Below are 21,124 nucleotides of genomic sequence, written 5' to 3' on the forward strand. Positions count from 1 at the left end.
GGCATCAGAGTCAGAGACAGCTCCTGTTCCTGTCGTTAGGAGAGCCACATGAAGACCAAGCTCCCCATCTGTCACCTATGTGGAGAGGACCTAGCCGACCCTACTTCCTGATTGCAAGGATTATGGGTGTACTGCAATATGCCCAGTTTATACATTAGTGGGGGACACTGCAAGATTATTTCCTGCTCGGCGAGCGCTGACCACTGAGGGACATAATGAGACCCGGTTCTCACTCTGTAGCCAAGGCTGGCTCAGGGTCACAGCCCTCATGCCTCAGCCTTCCAAGTGCTGAGATGAAAGTTACACACAGCTACACAGGGCAGCATGATGCTATTACCTGTCTCCTCCCTACCTCCCTTTTACTATAGCAAGGAGATTTCCCCGGGAATAATCCCTGAGGGATTTCTTGGGCATTGTGCAGATTCAGTCTCCTATTCACGGGCAACTGCACTAGATCCACTGTTTTGTGTTTTTTTTTTTTTTTTTTTGGTTCTTTTTTTCGGAGCTGGGGACCGAACCCAGGGCCTTGCGCTTCCTAGGTAAGCGCTCTACCACTGAGCTAAATCCCCGGGCCCTTGTGTTGTTTTTGAGACCTGCTCTCCTGTGTCGGAGACAAGCCTCAGGCTGGAAACGCTGACCTTTTTATTTTCACATTTCACAGTATAAAGGGAAACGGTACTTTTTCGTATCACTTCTCCCTCCAGAAGCGTTCCCTCTGTTAGGAAGGGAAGTTCCTTGTCATGCGTCTAGTAAACACTCAGGCTGGGCACCAAGATCTCCTGGTGAAACAACAAGAAATGCAAAAGGATAAAGAGCGCTTGTGCTCTTATCCGTCTGGCCGGGTCATGCCAGGCCCTGTGGGCACCATTATAGGGCAGGTGGGAGGTCTCACTACCCAAGGCCCGGGCATCAAGGGCACGTGGCCTCCCATGGGTGGTCTCATCCCGGGAGCGGGTCCCACAGGCATTGTCCCAGGAGGAGGAGGGCCCATCATTGGCATCATGGGAGGGCCTCCCATGTAGGGTGCAGGCATCATGCCAGGCCGAGGAGGACCCGGGAGACTGGGGGGAGGTGGGATCATGGGTCCTGCAGGCGGAGGAGCAGGGAATGGAGCTGGAGGGATCTTTCCTGTTGAAATGCAGCCGTTGTTGTGTCAGTCAGACTCTGGGCCTGCTCCTCCGTCCATATCTGGTAACAGTCTTTCACATTCTTTTTGTGTTTCCTACCACTGCAGTGTGTCTTCCTCAGAGACAGAGTATCGTGGGTAAGATGCATATCACAGTCATCACGATAAAACTTAGGCATGTTGCTCCACAGGCCATTAGCTACCTGGCTCCTTATTTTGTTTTAAATAGGTTTTTGAAACAGGTTTCCTCTGACTGTCCTGGAACTGGCTCTTTGGACCAAGCCCAGCCCCACACACAACTCTTGACCTAACTCAAAGCTGGAGCTCTCTCTGTCTTCCTCATCTCTCCACCTCTCCTGTCTTTTTAAGGGATTTGGGTAGCCTGTGGGGCCCTGGGCCCACCTGAGTCTCCATTCCATTTTCAAGATACCAGTGTATGTGTGCAGGAGCATGTATGTGCAGATATGTGTGCTGTGTGAACATACATGTTTGTGTGCACATGTGCAAATGCATGTGGAGGTCAGCAGAGAACTGCTCCTCAGGGACAGCGAGTCCCAGGGATCCACCTGTCTCTGTGTCTCCAGTGCTGTTTGCCCAGCTTGTTTATAAGAGACCTGGGAACCGAACTCAGTTCCCTATGCTTGTGTGGCAAGCACTTTACTGGCTGGGCCATCTCTCCAGGTCCTGTTCATTCATCCTCTTTCTCACCCACATTCCTCTCTCTCTCTCTCTCTCTCTCTCTCTCTCTCTCTCTCTCTCTCTCTCTGCTTTCCATATTCAATACTTTATCCAAGGCCTTCAATGCTGCTTGTCCATGTCACCCCCATAGCACTCGGTTGGACACGGAATCACAGGAGAGGCCCAGGCTTCCCACCCTGGGTTTGGATCACTTGGAGCTCAGAGCTCCCCATGTGTTCTCAATGTGCATGCAAACCCAGAGACCATCACATTGGTTGGAAACAGGTCTGCGGGGGAGGTTGAGGAACCTCAAAACACCTGCTCTCTCCTGAGAGCATTTAAGGCTGCCTCTGGGGCTAAAGGCAGCAGCTCTCTGCAGGTGAGTACTGGTGAAGGGTTGCCTGTCCCTGTGCACGTTGGTGTGGGGGAGCTCTCTGGCCACTTCTGCCTGGACCCTGACTGACTCTTCTTCCTGTAGTGAGCCATGCCACTGTCTGGGCTCTTAGGACCTTCTGCCAAGGACTGAAAAAGGGGGCTAGCCTGCGGATGTGTGGCGTGCTGTGTCCCCCGGTTGAAGTTAGCTCTGGCTTATGACACTGACTCTGAGAATGTCCTTATGGCCGCCAAGTATGAAGCAGAGACTCCTGGATTCATGTTTACTCTGCTAAGCCCAAATATAAACTATCATATGCAGATAAAATGTATTTATTTTATTATAAAATAGGCTTTTTTGTGTTAGGCAAGTTTGCCCAACCCTGGGTTAATATATGTAGGACATGGCTAAAGGTAGCTGGGGTTAATGTCCAACAAGTTAGCCCATCTGGGTGTAGTTTTTCCCTTTTGAGGCCATGTCTCCCTAGGTAGCCCAGGCTAGCCTCACGTCCCAATCCTCCTGTTTCACTTTCTAAAATGCAGAGATTTGAATCCTGAGCTGCCAGGCCTGACTCCCATTGCGTTTAATTTTACTTATGGTACTTTGAATTTTCCGCTGGCTTTATTTGAGTAGAGTCTTCCAAACAGCAGCCTCGAGCTCTGGTATCTTAGCCGTTCTGGCTCCCAGCAAGATGATCTGTGGTCTTGTCAGCCTGACCACCTTACGAAATAGTATTCCATAGCCCCAGGAGGTTTAGCCACCTAAGTAGAGTGCGTGGCCGCCTGTCCACTTGTGCTTAACTGGACAGCCATGGACAGCCTTCCTGTGTGTTTTCTCCGTGATGAACTTGGTGTCTGGAACTCCTGGGCTTTGTGCTTGAATGGGAGAAACCACGTAGGGAAGCCAAGGAATGGGATGGAACTCCATGCCACATCTCCCAACCTTCCTATTGCCTTTGCTCCAGCTGGCCTCGAAGTAGGCTGGGTTACCTTAAGGACAGGGTCGCTGGCGCCCTTCACAGGGAATAAACCTTGCTCAGTCCTATCCAGTTGGTGGTTTTAGTGTGTGTGCTACTTGGAGGGAAGTGAATGTCAAGGATGCAGGGGAGACTTCCAACATCAGGATTTCAGGTGCAGATAAGAGGAAAGCCGGATCAACGTGTCTCCCCAAGATTTACTGTGCATGTGCGTGTGTGCGCGCCTGTGTGTATGTGTATCTGTGTGTGAGCGTGCTCGTATGCACACACACGTACATGCGTGTGAAGGTGTGTGTGAGTGTGTATGTGTGTGTGTGTGTGTGTGTGATGGGCGTGCATAAGCAGATGACCTGCAGAAGTTGGCTCTCATCTTTGCCTGTGTTGGGGATCAAACCCAGGTGGTGAGGTTTGACCTCGGCAGCAACTGCCCTTAGCTCCCAGGTTTTTATGAAATCGAAGTCTCACATCGCTAACTCTGTCCCAGAGCCTCCAATATGAGGATGACCTTGAACTCTTGGCTCTTCAACTCTACTGCTCGAGCGTTGGGATTTTAGGCGTACCACCGTGCCTGCTTTGAGATCTGCATCTTTTATGAAATATTTTATTATTTTACATCATGCAGTATGCAGGTGGGGTGTGCATGTGAGTGCTGGTAGAGAAGAGCTGAGAGAAGGGGTTGGATCCCCTGGCACTGGTGTCGTAGGTGGTTGGAAGTCACCATTGTGGGTATCGGTATAGACCTCCTGTTCTGGACACGATCAGGACAGCGCACCCTCTTAACTGCTAAGCCATCTCTCCAAGTAATTATTACCTTTACTTGTGCACATGTGTGTGGAGGTCAGAGGACAGTTGCAGGCTTCAGTTGTCTCCCTCCCTCACATTGGGTTCTGGTAAATTAAATGTGGCCTTTCCCCACTGAGCCACTAGCTGGCTCAGGATCTGCTCTTGGGGAGCATTGTGAACAGGGCTGGGAACCTGCCGAGTGAGGCTTTAAAGGTAATCCTGGGGGATGTGGAAAGGCAAAACTCTTTTTTTTTTCCTCTTTAAATGTATGTGTGTGGGTGTCTTGCCTGTATGAATGCCAGTGCCTGAGCCCCACCCCCACCCCAAAAGGAGTTCTCTTCCATGAAACTAGAATTACAGTGGTTGTGAGCCACCCTGTGGGTGCTGGGAACCAAACCCAGGTCCTCTGCAAGAGCAGCCAGTGCTCTTAACTGCTGACCTGTCGATCCAGCCTGCCTCAAAGTCTGTCTGCACTGCAGCTGTTGCCTGCCTTGTGGGGATTTTGGACTCTTGTCACTTTATGCTTTGTATAGGGGCTCAGGAACATCAAAATCCAGGAGAAACCGCGCTTCTAATTAGATCCTTAATTAGATTATCAGTATTTGACACAATGTTCTTTTGAAAAATTAATGTGTGTGTGTGTGTGTGTGTGTGTGTGTGTGTGTATGTGAGAGAGAGAGAGAGAGAGAGAGAGAGAGAGAGAGGGAGGGAGGGAGGTGTGGGTTGGAGGGGAAGTGCACATGCCACAGCGGGGTTGCAGAGGTCAGAGGACAACTTTATGAAGTTGGTTCTCTGCCTTTACCTAAACTAGGTTCTGTGGCTGGTCCTCAGATCAGCGAGTTTACATGGTAAGCACCCTTAACCTGCTGAGGGATTGCCCTGCTGGCTGCCAAAATGTAATTCTTCATGCAAAATAAACAAATCTCTCTAGCAGGCTAGCTTGCTTCTGTCTTCAGTGAATAGTAATGATCTAGGTACACAATTTTTTCCTTCTGTTTTGTTTAAAACAGGTTCTCACTGTAAAACACTGGCTGGCCTGGAGCTCTGTATAGATCTGTGGGTCTCAACCTCTGGATCGAGTTTGGGGGAGTCAAATGAGCCTTTCACAGAGGTCACCCAAGACTATCAGAAAACACAGATGTTTGTATTACAATTCGTAACAGTAGCAGGATTAGTTACAAAGTAGCAACAAAAATAACTTTATGGCTGGGGGTCACCACAGTAGGAGGACCTTTATTGAAGGGTCACAGCACTAAGAAAGTTGGGAAGCATTGCTCTTTTTTTTTTTTTTTTCTTTTGTTCGGAGCTGGGGACCGAACCCAGGCCCTTGTGCTTGCTAGGCAAGCGCTCTAACCACTGAGCTAAACCCCCAACCCCGAAGCACTGCTCTTTATAGAGCAAACTGACCTCAGGTTGCCTTTCCAGTGCCAGGTGTGCATCGCTAAGTCTGGCTTGGGGAATTGTTTTAAAGTAGATTGCTTAGGCGACTGTTGTAGCAGTTAAATATCCCTTGGGTCTCTGAAGTCTGGGGCAGGAGGATTGCTACTAGGTGGAAGGCAGCCCTACTACACAGTGTCTCAAAAACACTTAAAATAAGTTCAGGACTTGGTTGTCGTCCGTGTTTGATTCACACCATTCTTTTTTAGATGAGGAGAGGGAGACGGAGCGGGGAGGGGGACGTCCACATGAGGAGGTCAGAGGACAACATTCAGGGGCGAGTTCTCAGCTTGCACTTTGTGCTCTGTGGATGGAACTCCGGTCCCTAGGCTTGCCCTCGCCAAACAGGAGCCACCTCGCCGCCCTGATCTGCGTGTCCTTGTAGACTTAACTTTATAGAGAACAATAAAGGGAGGGTCACAGGAAATTTCTTGGGTGAGCCGTGTGTGGCGGTGAGCCGGTGAGCCGTGTGTGGCGTTGGTAGTTAACACTGGTAATCCCAGCGCTTGGGAGGTTAAAGAGAATGAAGGGTTCAAGCCCACCTTAGCTGCATCGAGGTCCGAGATCAGCCTGGAGAGGATAGAATCCGATCTCAAAACCAATCCAACACCAACAAAACAGAAATCTTTGGTGAAGGGGGTCGAAGTGGAGTTTTTGATGCCCCGCGCTGGACCAGGTAGAGGAAGGGTAGGGCTTTAGGTGGTTCCGACCCAGTGAGTGCGGGGGTGGGGGGTTGGGTCAAGAGCAGATTGGGTCCGGCTAGCCTCCCTCCAATCAAATACAGGTGCCTACACACTGCCTATTAAGAACATCCGTAGGGGGTTGGGGATTTAGGTCAGTGGTAGAGTGCTTGCCTAGCAAGCACAAGGCCCTGGGTTCGGTCCCCAGCTCTGAAAGAAAAAAAAAAAAAAAAAAAAAAAAAAAAGAGAAAACAAAAGCAGAAGAAAAGGGGCTGGAGAGATGGCTCAGTGGTTAAGAGCACTGACTGTTCTTCCAGAGGTCCTGAGTTCAAATCCCAGCAACCACATGGTGGCTCACAACCATCTGTAATGAGATCTGATGCCCTCTTCTGGTGTGTCTGAACAGCTACAGTGTACTTATATATAATTAAAAAAAAAAAATCCGTGTTTTCTGCCCAGCTTACATTGGCCGTGAGTGACCCAGTACAAACGAAGCTGTGTGTTTATATTTTGTATGAGATCTTCTCATGTAGTCGATGCTGGCCTTAAATTCCCTACGTAGCCAAAGACAGTCTTGAAAAAAAAAAAATTAGCCATCTTTTCAGTCCCGAGCCCTGGAATTCCTGATCCTCCTGCCTCTACACCAAGCGCTGGGATTGTAGGCGTTCACCACTGCATTCAGTTTGTACCGCAGTAGGAGTGGGACAGGCTCTATGCGCGCGGCAAGCTCTAGGAACTGAGCTGCATCCCAGCTCCCATACAAAGTCCAGCACCGGTTCCCACAGTTCCCACAGTGACCGCAGCCTGTTGAGAGAGTCCGTGTCCTACAGTGATGGTGTGGGGATGTATGTGCTGACAATTCTGAGTCTGCTCCTGATGACTTTACCATGCTAGCATATGCAGCAGGCAAGGGCAAATCTTTGGTGATTTTCCTACCTCCAGGTGGTGTCTTTCCTCCAGTCAACATGGCTACCTCAGAAGCTCCCGAAGAGAGGCTGAAGAAATTTAAGTACCGAGGCAAAGAAATGTCCGTGAGTATAAACGGGGGGGGGGGGGGGGGGCATAGTTAAAGTGCTCATGGATGTGGTGTAAGCTGGGTGTGAAGGCGCACAGTGGTGATCTCAGCACTGCAGAAGCAGAGGGAGGATGATTTGAAGGTTTGAAGCCAGCCTGGGCTACAGAGTAGAAGGGAAAGTCCGTTTGAAAACAAAATCATAAAATGAGCCATGGTCGGGGAGATGGCTCGGCTCACCTCACACACCAGATGATCAGAGCTCTATCCCAGGAAACCACAGTGTGGCAAGAAAGACCCCTGAGAGTTGTCCTCTGACCTCCACCTCCACACATATGCTGCATGCACACACAGGATGCTGGGTACAATTACATTTAGAAAAGAAGGGGCGGGGTTGGGGATTTAGCTCAGCGGTAGAGCGCTTGCCTAGCAAACGCAAGGCCCTGGGTTCAGTCCCCAGCTCCAAAAAAAAAAAAAAAGAGAGAGAGAGAGAAAAAAAAGAAAAGAAGAAGAAGGGGCTTGGGGAGATGACTGAATGGTTAAGAGCCCTGCGCTGCATGCTGTTCAAGAGGACCCCGGTTCAATTCCCAGCACCCACGTAATGGCTTACAATGGTCTCTAACTCCAGTTTGAGGAGATCTGATACTATCTTCTGGCCTCTTTATGAAACACACACACACACACACACACACACACACACACACACACACACACACGGGGTGGAGGGAGAGAGAGAGAGAGAGAGAGAGAGAGAGAGAGAGAGAACACAGACATGCATGTAAGCAAAACACCCCTAAAAATTAAAAAATAATAAAAATTAAATGGGGGTAATGTCCTTGTTCTCCAGCAACCTGGCTGTGACAACTCCAACAACTTGTTTTCCTTATTAGTTGAGGCGACAACAGAGGATCGATTCCAGCCTACAGCTCCGGAAGAGCAGGAAAGATGAACAGGCGCTAAAGAGAAGAAATATCGGCCTCTTCTCCAGTGACGTGGTTTCTCAAGCACTAGTCAAAGAGGTGCGTTAGAATTCAGCGTGGAGGGCAGTCCTGTTCAGGGAGGGTATAGCTTTAGCTAGTATCTCCAACCTGAGGCGTCTTAATAGAGTTAGAGCTTGCTACTTAATTCAGTTTACAGAAGGAGGAGTTGGACTGAGGGTGTCCCTTAGCAGTACTGGCCCACAATGCTCCAGTGAGAAGCTGGGGGGCGTGGCTCAGTGGTAGAGCCCCTGCCTAGAATCCTCCAGTGAGAAGCTGGGGGCGTGGCTCAGTGGTAGAGCCCCTGCCTAGAATCCCCCAGTGAGGGGCTGGGGCGTGGCTCAGTGGTAGAGCCCCTGCCTAGAATCCCCCAGTGAGGGGCTGGGGCGTGGCTCAGTGGTAGAGCCCCTGCCTAGAATCCTCCAGTGATATGAGTGGGTGGAGGACTTTGTACTCAAGTTGTGTTTACTTTGCAAGTGCTTTACTGACTGAGCCTCAGACCAAGATTTTCTCTCCTGTGGTTTTTCATAGTACGTTGTTGGAGCTTATTTATCTTACCTGCATTATTTAACTTGCCGGCCTCCGGTTTTTTGCTTGTTTGTTTCCTTGCGTTTATTTTTTTCTTTTTTCCCTCTTTTTTGCTTTATTTTATTTTTATTTTACGTTTTTTTTATTAATTAATTTGTTTACTTTATATCCCGATCGCAGATCACTCCCTGCTCTCCTCCCATTCCTTTCCTCTCACCTCTCCTCCCTCCAAAACCCTCTCCTTTCTCCCCAGAGAAGGGGAGGCCTCCCATGGACTTCAACCCACCTTGGCGGTTCAAGTTGCAGGAGGGTTAGATGCGTCTTCTCCTATTGAGGCCAGACAAGGCAACCCAGTTATGCGAAAGGGAGTCAGAGACAATCCCTGCTCCAGCTGTTAGGAGCCCCACATGAAAACCAAGCTACACATCTGTTACATACATGTTGGTGGCCTGCATTCATCGCATGCATGCTATTTGGTTGATGGTTCAGTCTCTGTGAAACCCTATGAGCCCAGGTTAGCTCATAGATTCATAGATTCTGTATGTTTTCTTGTGGTGTCCTTGAGTCCTCTGGCTCCTCCCTCAATCCTTCCTCCCCCTCTTCCACAAGACTCCCTGAGCTCCGCCTAATGTTTGGCTGTGGGTCTCTACACCTATTTCCATAAGCTGCTGGGTGAAGCCTCTCAGAGGACAGTTACGCTAGGCTCCGGTCTGCAGGCATAGCAGAGCAGTCATTAATAGTGTCAGGGGAGTGCTCTCTTTCATGGCATGGGCCTCAAGTTGGTCCCATCATTGATCGGTGACTTCTTTAATTTCTGTGTCATCTCTATTCCTGCACATTTTGTAGGCAGGACAAATTGTGGGTTGAAGGTTTTGGTGGTGGGTTGATGTTCCCATCCCTCCATTGGGATGGTTACTTACAGGAGTTGGACATTTCAGATTCCGTATTCCCAATTGCTAGGAGTCTTAGCTAGGTCACCCTCTTGGATTTCCTGAGAGTTTCCATTGTCCTAGGTTGCTGGTTTGTCCCAGCGACGCCTCCCACCCTCACCAATCCCAGGTCTCTCTCCCTCCTGTTTCCCTTCTACATTCCCCTCTCCCACCCAGTTCCCTCCCTCCCTCAATTCCCAATGTCTGTTTTATTTCTCCTTCTCAGTGAGATTCAAGCGTCCTTCCTCGGGCCCTCCTTGTTACCTAGCTTCTTTGTATCTGTGGATCGTAACATGGTTATCCTGTACTTTATGGTATATAAGTGAGTATACACCATGTATGTCTTTCTGGGTCTGGGTTACTTCACTCTGGGTAATATTTTCTAGTTCTGTTCATTTGCCTGCAAATTTCATGATTTTTTGTTTTTAATAGCTAAATAGTATTTCATTGTGTAAATGAATCTTTTTTTTTTTTTTTCGGAGCTGGGGACTGAACCCAGGGCCTTGCACTTGCTAGGCAAGCGCTCTAACCACTGAGCTAAATCCCCAACCCCATGAATCATTTTTTTAATCCGTTCTTCAGTTGAAGGATATCTAGGTTGTTTTCAGTTTCTGGCTATTATAGATGAAGCTGCCATACACAGAGTTGAGTATGTGTCCTTTTGCTATGGTGGAACATCTTTACGGAATATGCCCAAGACCGATAGAACTGAGTCTTGAAGTAGAACTATTCCCAGTTTTCCGAGAAACCAACCAAATTGATTTCTAAAGTACTGGTACAAATTTGCACTCCCACCAGCAATGGAGGAGCGTTCCCCTTGCTCTGCATCCTCCCCATCATGAGCTGTCACTTGAAGTTTTGATCTTAGCCATTCTGATTGGTGTAAGACAGCATCTCAGAGTTGATTTGCATTTCCCTGATGACTAAGGATGCTGAACACTTCTTTAAGTGCTTCTCTGCCATCAGAGGTGTTGAGAATTAGCTGGAGCTCCCCACCCTATTTTTAAGTTGGGTTATTTGGCTCGTTGGTTGTAATTTCTCGATTTCCTTATATATTTTAGATAACAGCTGGTTGTTGGACGTAGGGTTTTTGAAGATCTTTTCCCATTCTGTAGGCTGCCTTTTTGTCCTATTGACAGTGTCCTTTGCCTTACAGAAACTTTCCAGTTTTCTGTCCCATTTATTAATTGTTGATCTTAATGCCTGAGCTGTTGGTTTTCTGCTCAGGAGGTTGTCTCTGGTGCCAATGTGTTCAAGGACATTCCCCAGTTTCTCTTCTATTAGATTTAGTGTATCTGGTTTTACATTGAGGTCTTCCATCCACTTGGACTTGAGTTTCGTGCACAGTTATAAATATGGATCTATTTGCATTCTTTTTTTTTTTTTGGTTCTTTTTTTTCGGAGCTGGGGACCGAACCCAGGGCCTTGCACTTCCTAGGCAAGTGCTCTACCACTGAGCTAAATCCCCAACCCCTTATTTGCATTCTTCTACATGCAGACATCCAGTTAGATCAGCACTAGTTGTTGAAGATGCTTTTTCCCCCCAATGTATAAATTTGGCTTCTTTGTCAAAAATCAAGTGTCTGTAGGTGTTGGTTTACTTCTGGGTTTTCAATTCAATTCCATTGATCAACCTGTCTGTTTTTATGCCAATATCATGTGATTTTTTTTTTTTTCGGAGCTGGGGACCGAACCCAGGGGCCTTGAGCTTGCTAGGCAAGCGCTCTACCACTGAGCTAAATCCCCAACCCCATATCATGTGATTTTTCATACTATTGCTCTACGGTACAGACTGAAGTCAGGGACTATGATACCTCTGGAAGTTCTTTTTTTGTTTTTTTGTTTTTGTTTTGTTTTGTTTTGTTTTGTTTTTCTTTTTTTTCGGAGCTGGGGACCAAACCCAGGGCCTTGCTGCTGAGCTAAATCCCCAACCCCTCTAGAAGTTCTTTTATGGTTTTGGCTTTCCTGGGTTTTGTTGTTTTTCTGTATGAAGTTGAGTATTGCTCTTTCAAGGTCTGTCAAGAAATGTGTTGGAATTTTGATGGGAATTGTGGTGAATCTGTACATTGATTTTGGTAAGATGGCCATTTTCACTGTGTTAATGCTACGAGCATGGGAGATCTTTCCATCTTCTGATATCTTCCTAAATTTTTTTCTTCAAAGGCTTGGAAGTTCTTTGTAAATGTTCTTTTTTTTAAGATTTTTTTTTATTTATTATATATAAGTACACTGTAGCTGTCTTCAGACACACCAGAAGAGGGTAACGGATCTCATTACAGATGGTTGTGAGCCACCATGTGGTTGCTGGGAATTGAACTCAGGACCTCAGGAAGAGCAGTCAGTGCTCTTAACCACTGAGCTATCTCTCCAGCCCCTGTGTTCATCATTTTTATAATGGAGGGAGAGCTACTGATTTTTTTTTTTTGTTGTTCTTTTTTTCGGAGCTGGAGACCAAACCCAGGGCCTTGCACTTCCTAGGCAAGCGCTCTACCACTGAGCTAAATCCCCAACCCCCCTGATTTCTTTTTGAGTTAATTTTGTATCCAGTCACTTTGCTGAAGGTGTTATCAGCTGTAGGGGTTCTCTGGTAGAATTTGGTGAGTCATCTATGTATCCTAGAATATCATCTGTGCATAGCTATACTTTGACTTCTTCTTTTCCAATTTGTATCCCCTTGATAACCTTTTGTTGTCTTATTGCTCTAGCTGAAAATTAACATACTATATTGAATAGAGAGAGAGAGTGAGCAATCTTGCCTTGTCCCTGATTTTAATGGAATTTAAGTTTCTCTTCATTTAATTTGACAATGGTTATTGGCTTCCAATATATTGCCTTTATTGAGTTTAGGTATGGGCCTTATATCCCTGATCACTCCAGGACTTTTATCATGAGGGGGTCTTGGATTTTGTCAAAGCCTTTTCAACATCTACTGAGATAATAATTTTTTTCCTTTCAGTTTGTTTATATAGTGGATTACATTGGTGAATTTTCATATGTTGGACCAACCCTGTGTTCTTGGGAAGAAGCCTATTTAATCATGACAGATGATGTTTTAGATGTGTTCTTAGATTTGCTTTGGAAGTATTTTATTGAGTATTTTTGCATCAATGTTCATAAGGGAAATTGGTCTGAAATTCTCTTTTTCTCATTGAGTCTTTGTGTGGCTTAGGTATCAAGGTGACTGCTGCCTCATAGAATGAACTTGGCATTATTTCTTCTGTTTCTAATTTGTGGAAGAGTTTGAGGAGTATTTGTATTAGCTCATCGTTGAATGTCTCATAGAATTCTGCACTAAAACTGTCTGATATCTGGTCCTGGTTTGTTTGTTGGTTGGTTGGTTGGTTGGGGACTTTTAATGAGTTCTTCTATTTCTTTAGGGGTCTATTTAAATTGTTTACTTTATCTTGATTTTACTATGGTAAGTGGTATCTGTGGAGAAAACTGTCCACTTCATTTAGATTTTCCAATGTTGTGGAGTACAAGGTTTTGAACTAAGACCTAATGGTTCTTTGATTTTTTTTCCCAGTGTCTGTTGTTATGTCTCTCTTTTAATTTCTGATTTTGTTAATTTGGATATGGTCTCTCTGCCTTTTAATTAGTTTGTCTAAGGTTTTATTTATGTTGTTGATTTTCTCAAAGAACCAACTCTTGGTTTTGTTGATTCTTTGTATTGTTCTCTTTATTTCTAACTGATTGATTTCAGCCCTGAGGGATTTTTTTTCTGCCATCTACTCCTTTTGGGTGTGTTTGCTTCTGTTGCTTCTGCTGCTTCTGCTGTTGCTGCTTTTCTAGAACTTTCAGGTGCTATGAAGTTGCTAGTATGAGATCTCTCCAGTTTCTTTATGAAGGCACTTAGTGCTATGAACCTTGCCCATAGGGTCCCAAAAGTCCGGATATGTTTGTTATCCTTTCATTTAAATTGAATTCTAGAAAGTCTAATTTATCTATTTATTCATTCCCTGACCTAGTGGTCATTGAGCAGAGAGTCATTCGGTTTCCATGGTCTTGTAGGTTTCCTGTTGTTTCTGTGGTTGACTTCCAGCTTTAGTCCATGGTGACCTGATAAGATTCTTGGGATTATTTCAGTTTTCTTATATCTGTTGAGGCTCGCTTTGTGAGTATATGGTCAACGTTGGAAAGGCTCCCTGAGGCTCTGAGAAGGTATATTGTTCTGTAGGTATCTGTTAGGTCCATTTGATTTATATTGTTTGTTACCCTCATTATTTCCCTATTTAGGTTCTGTCTTAATGACTTGTTGGTGTATTGAAATCACCTGCTATTAATATGTGGGGTTTGATGTGTGATTTAGGCTTTAGTAATGTTTCTTTTATGAATGTGGGCCTGGCATTTAGGCATAAATATTCAGAATTAAGATGTCATGTTGGTAGATTTTTCCCTTTTGAGTATGAAGTGTCTTTCCCTATCTCTTTTCATTAATTTTGATTTGAAGTCTAATTTGTTAGATATTAGAAAGGCTACACAAGTCTGCTTCTTGGGTCCGTTTGCTTAGAAAACCTTTTTTGAGCCCTTTTCTCTGACATAAGACCTATCTTTGATGCTGAGGTGTGTTCTGGTGTGCAGAATGATGGATTCTGTTTTCACATTCATTCTCTTAGCCTGTATCTTTTTATTGGAGAGTTGAGTCCATTGATGTTTAGAGATATTATTGTCCAATGGTTGTTAATTCCTGTTAATTTGATGTTGGTGGTGTGTGTGTTTGTGTGTGCGTGTGTGTGCGCGCACACACACATGTGTACGTGTGTTTCCCTTCCCTTGGTTTTGCTGGTGTGAGGTAGTTAGTTAGGTTTTGTCACAGAATTTCTTGTTTTCTTTATCTATGGTGATTGAGAGTTTTGCTGGGTATAGAAATCTGGACTAGCATCTGTGGTCTCTTAGAGACTGTAAGACATCTCCCCAGGCCCTCCTGACTTTTAGAGTCTCTGTTGAGAAGTCAAGTGTAATTCTGATAGGTCTGCCTTTATATATTACTTGGCTTTTTCCCCTTGAAGCTTTTAAAATTCTTTCTTTGTTCTGTACTTTTAGTGTTTTGATCATTATGTGGTAGGAGGATTTTCTTTACTGGTCCAATCTATTTGTTGTTCTATAAGCTTCTTTGTTCTATGTTTCTAGGTATCTCTTTCTTTAGATTGGGAAACTTTTATTCTATAATTTTGTTGAGAATATCTCTGTGACTTAGAGCTGGGACTCTTCTCCTTCTATTATTCTTAGATTTGCTCTTTTTAGAGTGTCCCAGATTTTCTGGATGTTTTGTGTCAGCAACTTTTTAGATTTAACATTTTCTTTGATGTATTGATTTCTTTATTTTTATCTTCTATACCTGTTCTCTTCCCAAGGTTTCCCATCTCCAGGACTCCCTCGGTTTGTGTTTTCTTTATTGCTTCTATTTCCATCTTCAGGTCTTGAACAGTTTTATTCATTTCTTTTATTGGTTTGATTGTATTTTTCCAATAGTTTCTTCTTTAAAGGCCTCGATCATCTTCATAAGATTGAATTTAAGGTCATTTTCTTGGATTCAGCTGTGCTAGGATATCCAGGGCTTGCTGTAGTAGGATAGCTGGGTTCTGGTGGTGCAGTGTTCCCCTAGCTCTTGTCAGTTGTGTTCTTTTTTTTTTTTTTTTTTTTTTTTTTTGTTGTTGTTGTTGTTGTTGTTCTTTTTTTTTTCCCCCGGAGCTGGGGACTGAACCCAGGGCCTTGCACTTCCTAGGCAAGCGCTCTACCACTGAGCTAAATCCCCAACCCCGTCAGCTGTGTTCTTACACTGGCTTTTAGCCATCAGATTGTCCCTGGTGTAGGCAGGCCGCTGGAAATGCAGGCAGAGTTGTGGGCCAGAAATAAAGCACGGGAAACAGAGTGCAGTTCTCCGCAGCTGCTGGGTATGCTTAGGGGGACACGGTGGGCAAGAGTCTGGGGTGGAGTCCTTCCTGGTTGTCCCAGATGCTGGCAGGCCTGCTTGTACCTGATGCTGGCAGGCCTCTGGGAACACAGACTAGCGGGCCTTCAGGAATACAGGAGGGGTTGTTGCTAGAAAGGTGTGCAGGTGACAGGGGTGGAGTCCACTGCTGCTGCGTGTGTCTAAGGGGACCCAGCCTTCATCTCATTCATTTTTTTTTCTTTTTTTCGGAGCTGGGGACCGAACCCAGGGCCTTGTGCTCGCTAGGCAAGCGCTCTACTGCTGAGCTAAATCCCCAACCCCTCATTCATTTTTTTCTTTTTTCTTTTTTTTTTTTTTTTTTTGGTTCTTTTTTTCCGGAGCTGGGGACCGAACCCAGGGCCTTGCGCTTCCTAGGTAAGCGCTCTACCACTGAGCTAAATCCCCAGCCCCCATTTCTTTAAGCGTAGGGTTATTCTCACCATCTTTTCTGACATAGTGACCTGGGGTCTTATCTCAGTCTGCCTGGCTCTCACAAGGCTTGGCACCCGTGGTTGTCTCCGTTCTCGGAACCTGCTGTTGAGTCTCCTTCCTCCCGCATGCTGTGCTCCTGGCGGTTTTCTCTTTACTTTTATGGACCGTGGAGGTTTTAGGCACCCTTGTTTGCCTTTCCTTCTGATGCCTCCAATTCCATGCGTCTTCCCAGCTTCCTTCCGAGCTCCTCTTTCCCTCCCCCCTCTCTCTTTCCTCCCTTCCTCTCTTTCTCTTCTTCTCCTCCCTTCGTCTCCCTTCCTCTTTTTCACCCCCCCTTTTCACTTTTTTTTTTCTTTTTCCACTTTGCCCCTCCCCACTTCTGACTTCTAGAAATTGAACCCTGGACCGTGTGCATCCTGGGCAAGCACACGATCACTGTGTTGTACCCCAGCCCTACACCAGTATCTTCCTATGACAACTGATACAAAGAAGCTAAGTGGGGCTGGAGATGGCTCAGCAGTCAAGAGCACTGGCTGCTCATTCAGAGGACCCAGGTTCAATTTCACCACTGACATGGTGGCTCATAACCATCTGTGACTCCAGACCCAGAAGGATTCGGCGCTCTTTTCTGGTCTCCCTGGCACACAATACCCGGATATACACGCAGGAAACCACCACCTCCAAAAAAAAATCAAAACCCTATCCATACACATAAAATAAGATTTTAACAAAGCAGGTGCTGGGCACAGAAGCTATGAGCACTTGCTCATTTTACAGAAGACCCAAATTTGGTTCCCAGTACCGACTCGGGGGGTTTACAAACATCAGTAATAACAGCTTCAGGGAGCTCAGAAATCTCCAGTCTCCGTGTGCACCTGCTATTTATTATGCATGTACACACGCACCACAGACACACATTTAAAAATAAGAAAAACAATTTTTTAATATTTATTTATTTTATGTAAAGTACACAGTTAGCTGTCTCAAACGCACCAGAAGAGGACAACATATCCCATACAGATGGTTGTGAGCCACCATATGGCTGCTGGGAATTGAACTGGGAATTGCTCTGGAAGAGCAGTACGATGCTCTTAACCACTGCGCCATCTCTACTGTCCTTGGTTTTGTTTTGTTTTGTTTTGTTTGTTTTAAAGAAAAAAGTACTAGGGCACCAGAATCACCTCACTCTAAGCATGGAGAGTGTCATATTTGCACTTAGGACCTATGGGCCAGCAAATAACCCTTAGTGTAGAGGCCTTGGTGTAGAGGCAGGTGCACCCCGGGACTTCTATTCACGTCAGGCAGATAACTAAGCTAAGTAATGTTTATATTCGCCTTATATTTGTTTATGATGATTGTATGTTATTTGAGGTGTTTATTTACTGTGTACAAGTGTGTGTAGCCATGTGTACACATGGACGTCAGGACCATTGGTGAGGGTCAGTTTTTTTCACTATGCGGGGGTCAGACTTGGCAGCCACTGCCCTCTGAGCCACCTCCCCGGCCTATCCTTTCTTCTGACAGAAGGCAAATGACTAACCTGAATGTGGTTTTCCTGGCAGGCCAACCTCACTCTGGACGACATTATCAAAGGGGTGAATAGTTCAGATACGATCATGTGTCTCCTGGCCACCCAGGCTGCCAGGTACTACCACGCGGACTCTGGGATTTGTAGTTTTGGAGCCAAAAGTAAACTCCAGGAGCCTGTTGGGTTTCCTGGCGTTGGCAAAATGCCCACACAATGCAGAAACGTCTAGTTTATCCGAAAGCAGGAGGCAACTACCACACTCAGTTGTCCTTGAGGGCAACTGAAGGAATGCAGCGTGTCGTCAGAGATGAATTGCTCAATTTACGTTGGCCTCCGCAGGGATTTCAGGCCATAGATCATACCTGAAGGGCAAAAAGTTGCTTTAGGACTACTGCAAAGACTTATGGGAGTAACAATAACTCTAGCTAAATGCTCTTATCTGGTAGTTAAGAATTGGGCCTTTAGCAAAGGGGTAGAGTCCCTGCCTAGAACTCCCCAGGGTAGGGTTGGGAACATGACTCAATGGTAGAGCCCCTGCCTAGAATCCCCCAGTGAGGGGCTGGGGGCGTGGCTCAGTGGTAGAGCCCCTGCCTAGAATCCCCCAGTGAGGGGCCGGGGGCGTGGCCCAGTGGTAGAGCCCCTGCCTAGAATCCCCCAGTGAGGGGCCGGGGGCGTGGCTCAGTGGTAGAGCCCGGGCCTAGAATCCCCCAGTGAGGGGCTGGGGTGTGGCTCAGTGGTAGAGCCCCTGCCTAGAATCCCTCAGTGAGGGGCTGCGGGGTTTGGGGGGATTGCTCAGTGGTTAGAGCACCTCTTAGAAATCCCCAGTGAAGGCCTAGGGGTGTGGCTCATATAAGAGCACCTGCCTGGCATATGTGAAGCCCTGGGTTCAACTTGCACCACTGGCAAAACAAAAAAAGATAGAGAAGAATGCCAAGAGCCTGTGGAAGGGAGCGTCTCCGCACATTGTGACTCTCCCCCATTCTTTCTGTCTCCTGCACAGGGAAATGCTGTCTCAGGAAAACAACCCTCCTCTAGATGTGATTATTGAGGCAGGACTGATCCCCAAGCTGGTGGACTTCCTGAAGGCAGCCCATCTCCCCAACCTGCAGTTCGAGGCAGCATGGGCGCTCACCAACATTGCCTCAGGAACTTCAGAGCAGACCGGAGTTGTCGTGAAAGAGGGTGCCATTGAGCCCCTGATTGAACTCCTCTGTTCGCCACACCTGACCGTGTCTGAGCAGGCAGTGTGGGCCCTTGGGAATATAGCTGGTAAGACACGGGTCCTCGGTGTGCTGAGGCCTGGGGGTGGGAGGATGGACACGCAGTGTGTTGGGATATTTCTCTGTTACACTTGATGTCCTGGCACCCACAGCAACCCGGGTAGAAACACCTACTGCTGGGGAATGAGCTGCTTCACAGCCCAAAGCCAAGGTGAGAGACTGAGGATGGAGGTGGAACCTTGATGACACAGCGTGCACTGAAGCAGGAAGCTGCACTGGAGCGCCGGCTCCTCCTAGGTCCTACAGCCGCTGGCCTTAATGGCTTCCGGATCAAAGATAAGCCCAGAGCTATGTGCAGTGGTGCACAGCTGCAATCCTATCACTTGGGAGGGGGAGGCCTGAGGGACAGGAATTCGAGGACCCTTCTCAAACAACAACAAGGTTTGGGGGTAAGGTATGAAGACCAGTTTTGATCTCCGGCCAGTATGGTGATGAGTGCTTGTAAATTCCAGCGTTTAGGGGAGTGGGGAGAGGATCATCTTAAGCTCAAGGCCAGCCTGAGGTACAAAGCATGCCCCGTCTCAAAAAATGAAAACTGAGACCAAAGTAGTCTGGGTTAAGTAGCATGAGGGAAGCCCCAGGTTCCATCCCAACATCTTATAAACCAGGAATGAGGTAACTGTTTCAAGGCCCAGCACTGAGGAGGTAGGGGCAGGAGGATCAGAAGATCAAGGTCATTCTTTGCAGTGAGTATGAAGCCAACCTGGGCTACATGGGGACATGACTCAAAATGAAACAAAAATAAGCCTTAGGCCCTTGTAGTATGGATTTATTCTATTTAATTGTGTATATATATGTGTGTATACACACACACACACACACACACACACACACACACACACACACACACACACACACACACATATATATATATATATATATATATATATATATATATATATATATATATATAAACTGTGTTCAGACTCACCAGAAGAGGGCATTGAATCCCATTACAGATGGTTGTGAGCCACCATGTGGTTGCTGGGAATTGAACTCAGGACCTCGGGAAGAGCAGTCAGTGCTCTTAACCGCTGAGCCATCTCTCCAGCCCATGTGTTTATTCTTTTTTTTAAAATATTTTATTTATTTATTATATATGAGTACACTGTAACTGTCTTCAGACACACCAGAAGAGGGCATAAGATCTCATTACAGATGGTTGTGAGCCACCATGTGGTTGCTGGGATTTGAACTCAGGACCTCAGGAAGAGCAGTTGGTGCTCTAACCACTGAGCCATCTCTCTAGCCCCCATGTGTTTATTCTTAAGTAATCTAGGACCCCAGAAGCCTATATCTCCTGGGAAAAATCAGTATGAGTATGAGTGTGTGTGTATGTGTGTGTGTGTGTGTGTGTGTGTGTGTGTGTGTGTGTGTGTGTGAATATATAGTAGAAGAGTTGTAGACAGATGGAGAGATAGAGACAGACTTTTCTGAGCTTGGAATGAGATGTTTTCCCTGAGAAGCCCGGTGGGTGTGGTCTGGGCAGTAAGTGCTTTATGCCCTGTGTGGCATGGGAAAACCCAAGGCAGGGATTCAGTGTTGAAGCCCCAGATTTCAGGCCGAAACAAACACAGTATATTGGGGTGGGGGTAGGGCTCAATTGGGTCCCTTGGGATTTGGACAATTAAAGCTAACCGAATGTTAGTAGTTTTCAAGTTCAGAGAAGCTACAATGCCCCCCGCCCCCCCCCCCCAGAGTCAGCACTCGGATCTTTGGGGACTTCAGAGCCTGAAGCCAAGAGAATACAGGACAACCACGCAGGCAGATGTGGTTTTGGAGTTGTTAGTTTGTTTTTGTTTTTGAGACAATGTTTTCTGTTAGTGTCATCCTGGCTGTTCCGGAACTTGCCCTGTATATCAGGCTAGTCTCAAACTCAAGAGTTCATCTGCCTCTGCCTCTCACGTGCTAGGATTAAAGCCCTGTGCCACCATGGTACAGCGGAACGACCATTTTGAAAATGCTTCAGGAGGCTTGCCTCTTTGACAGAGGTTGGATTTTGTATTGTTTGGGTCAACAGGAAACTAACAAGACCGAGATAGGTGTGACTCAGGCATTGAAGACCTAGCTAATGGGCTAAACCGAGACCTCTCAAGTGTCAGATTCATATACTGGGAATGGAAGTGTGTAGCTTGGTTAGTGGTGTGCTTACCCGGCATGCAGGAGGCCCTGGGTTTTGTCCCCAGGACACGAGCGTGCACATCTCTGATCCCAGCACTTGAAAGGTAGAGGCAGGAGGATCAGGAGTTTAAGGACACCCTTGGTTACACACTGAGTTCGAGGCCAGCCTGAGATACAGAGTGAGACTTTGTCTCAAAACATTAAGGGGTTGGAGAGATGGCTCAGCGGTTAAGAGCACTGACTGCTCTTCCAGAGGTCCTGAGTTCAAATCCCAGCAACCACATGGTGTCTCACAACCATCTGTAATGGGATCCAATGCCCTCTTCTGGTGT

At 46.5% G+C, this 21,124-nt stretch overlaps 1 protein-coding gene and 1 pseudogene across 1 annotated transcript in view; one reads left to right on the top strand and one right to left on the bottom strand.

Annotated features, from left to right (window-relative positions):
* Positions 1–826: 826 nt before the first annotated feature.
* Positions 827–1,305, bottom strand: LOC108352477 (U1 small nuclear ribonucleoprotein C pseudogene; annotated as a pseudogene).
* Positions 1,306–7,018: 5,713 nt separating this feature from the next.
* Positions 7,019–21,124, top strand: part of Kpna7 (karyopherin subunit alpha 7) — a 38,355-nt gene continuing 24,249 nt past the window's right edge. The window contains exons 1-4 of the mRNA XM_063271923.1: positions 7,019–7,084; positions 7,956–8,084; positions 17,426–17,508; positions 18,392–18,660. Coding sequence (XP_063127993.1) covers positions 7,019–7,084; positions 7,956–8,084; positions 17,426–17,508; positions 18,392–18,660 — 547 coding nt within the window. The remainder of the gene's footprint in view (positions 7,085–7,955; positions 8,085–17,425; positions 17,509–18,391; positions 18,661–21,124) is intronic.

This window comes from Rattus norvegicus, chromosome 12 (genome assembly GCF_036323735.1).
Source record: "Rattus norvegicus strain BN/NHsdMcwi chromosome 12, GRCr8, whole genome shotgun sequence".
NCBI lineage: Eukaryota > Metazoa > Chordata > Mammalia > Rodentia > Muridae > Rattus > Rattus norvegicus.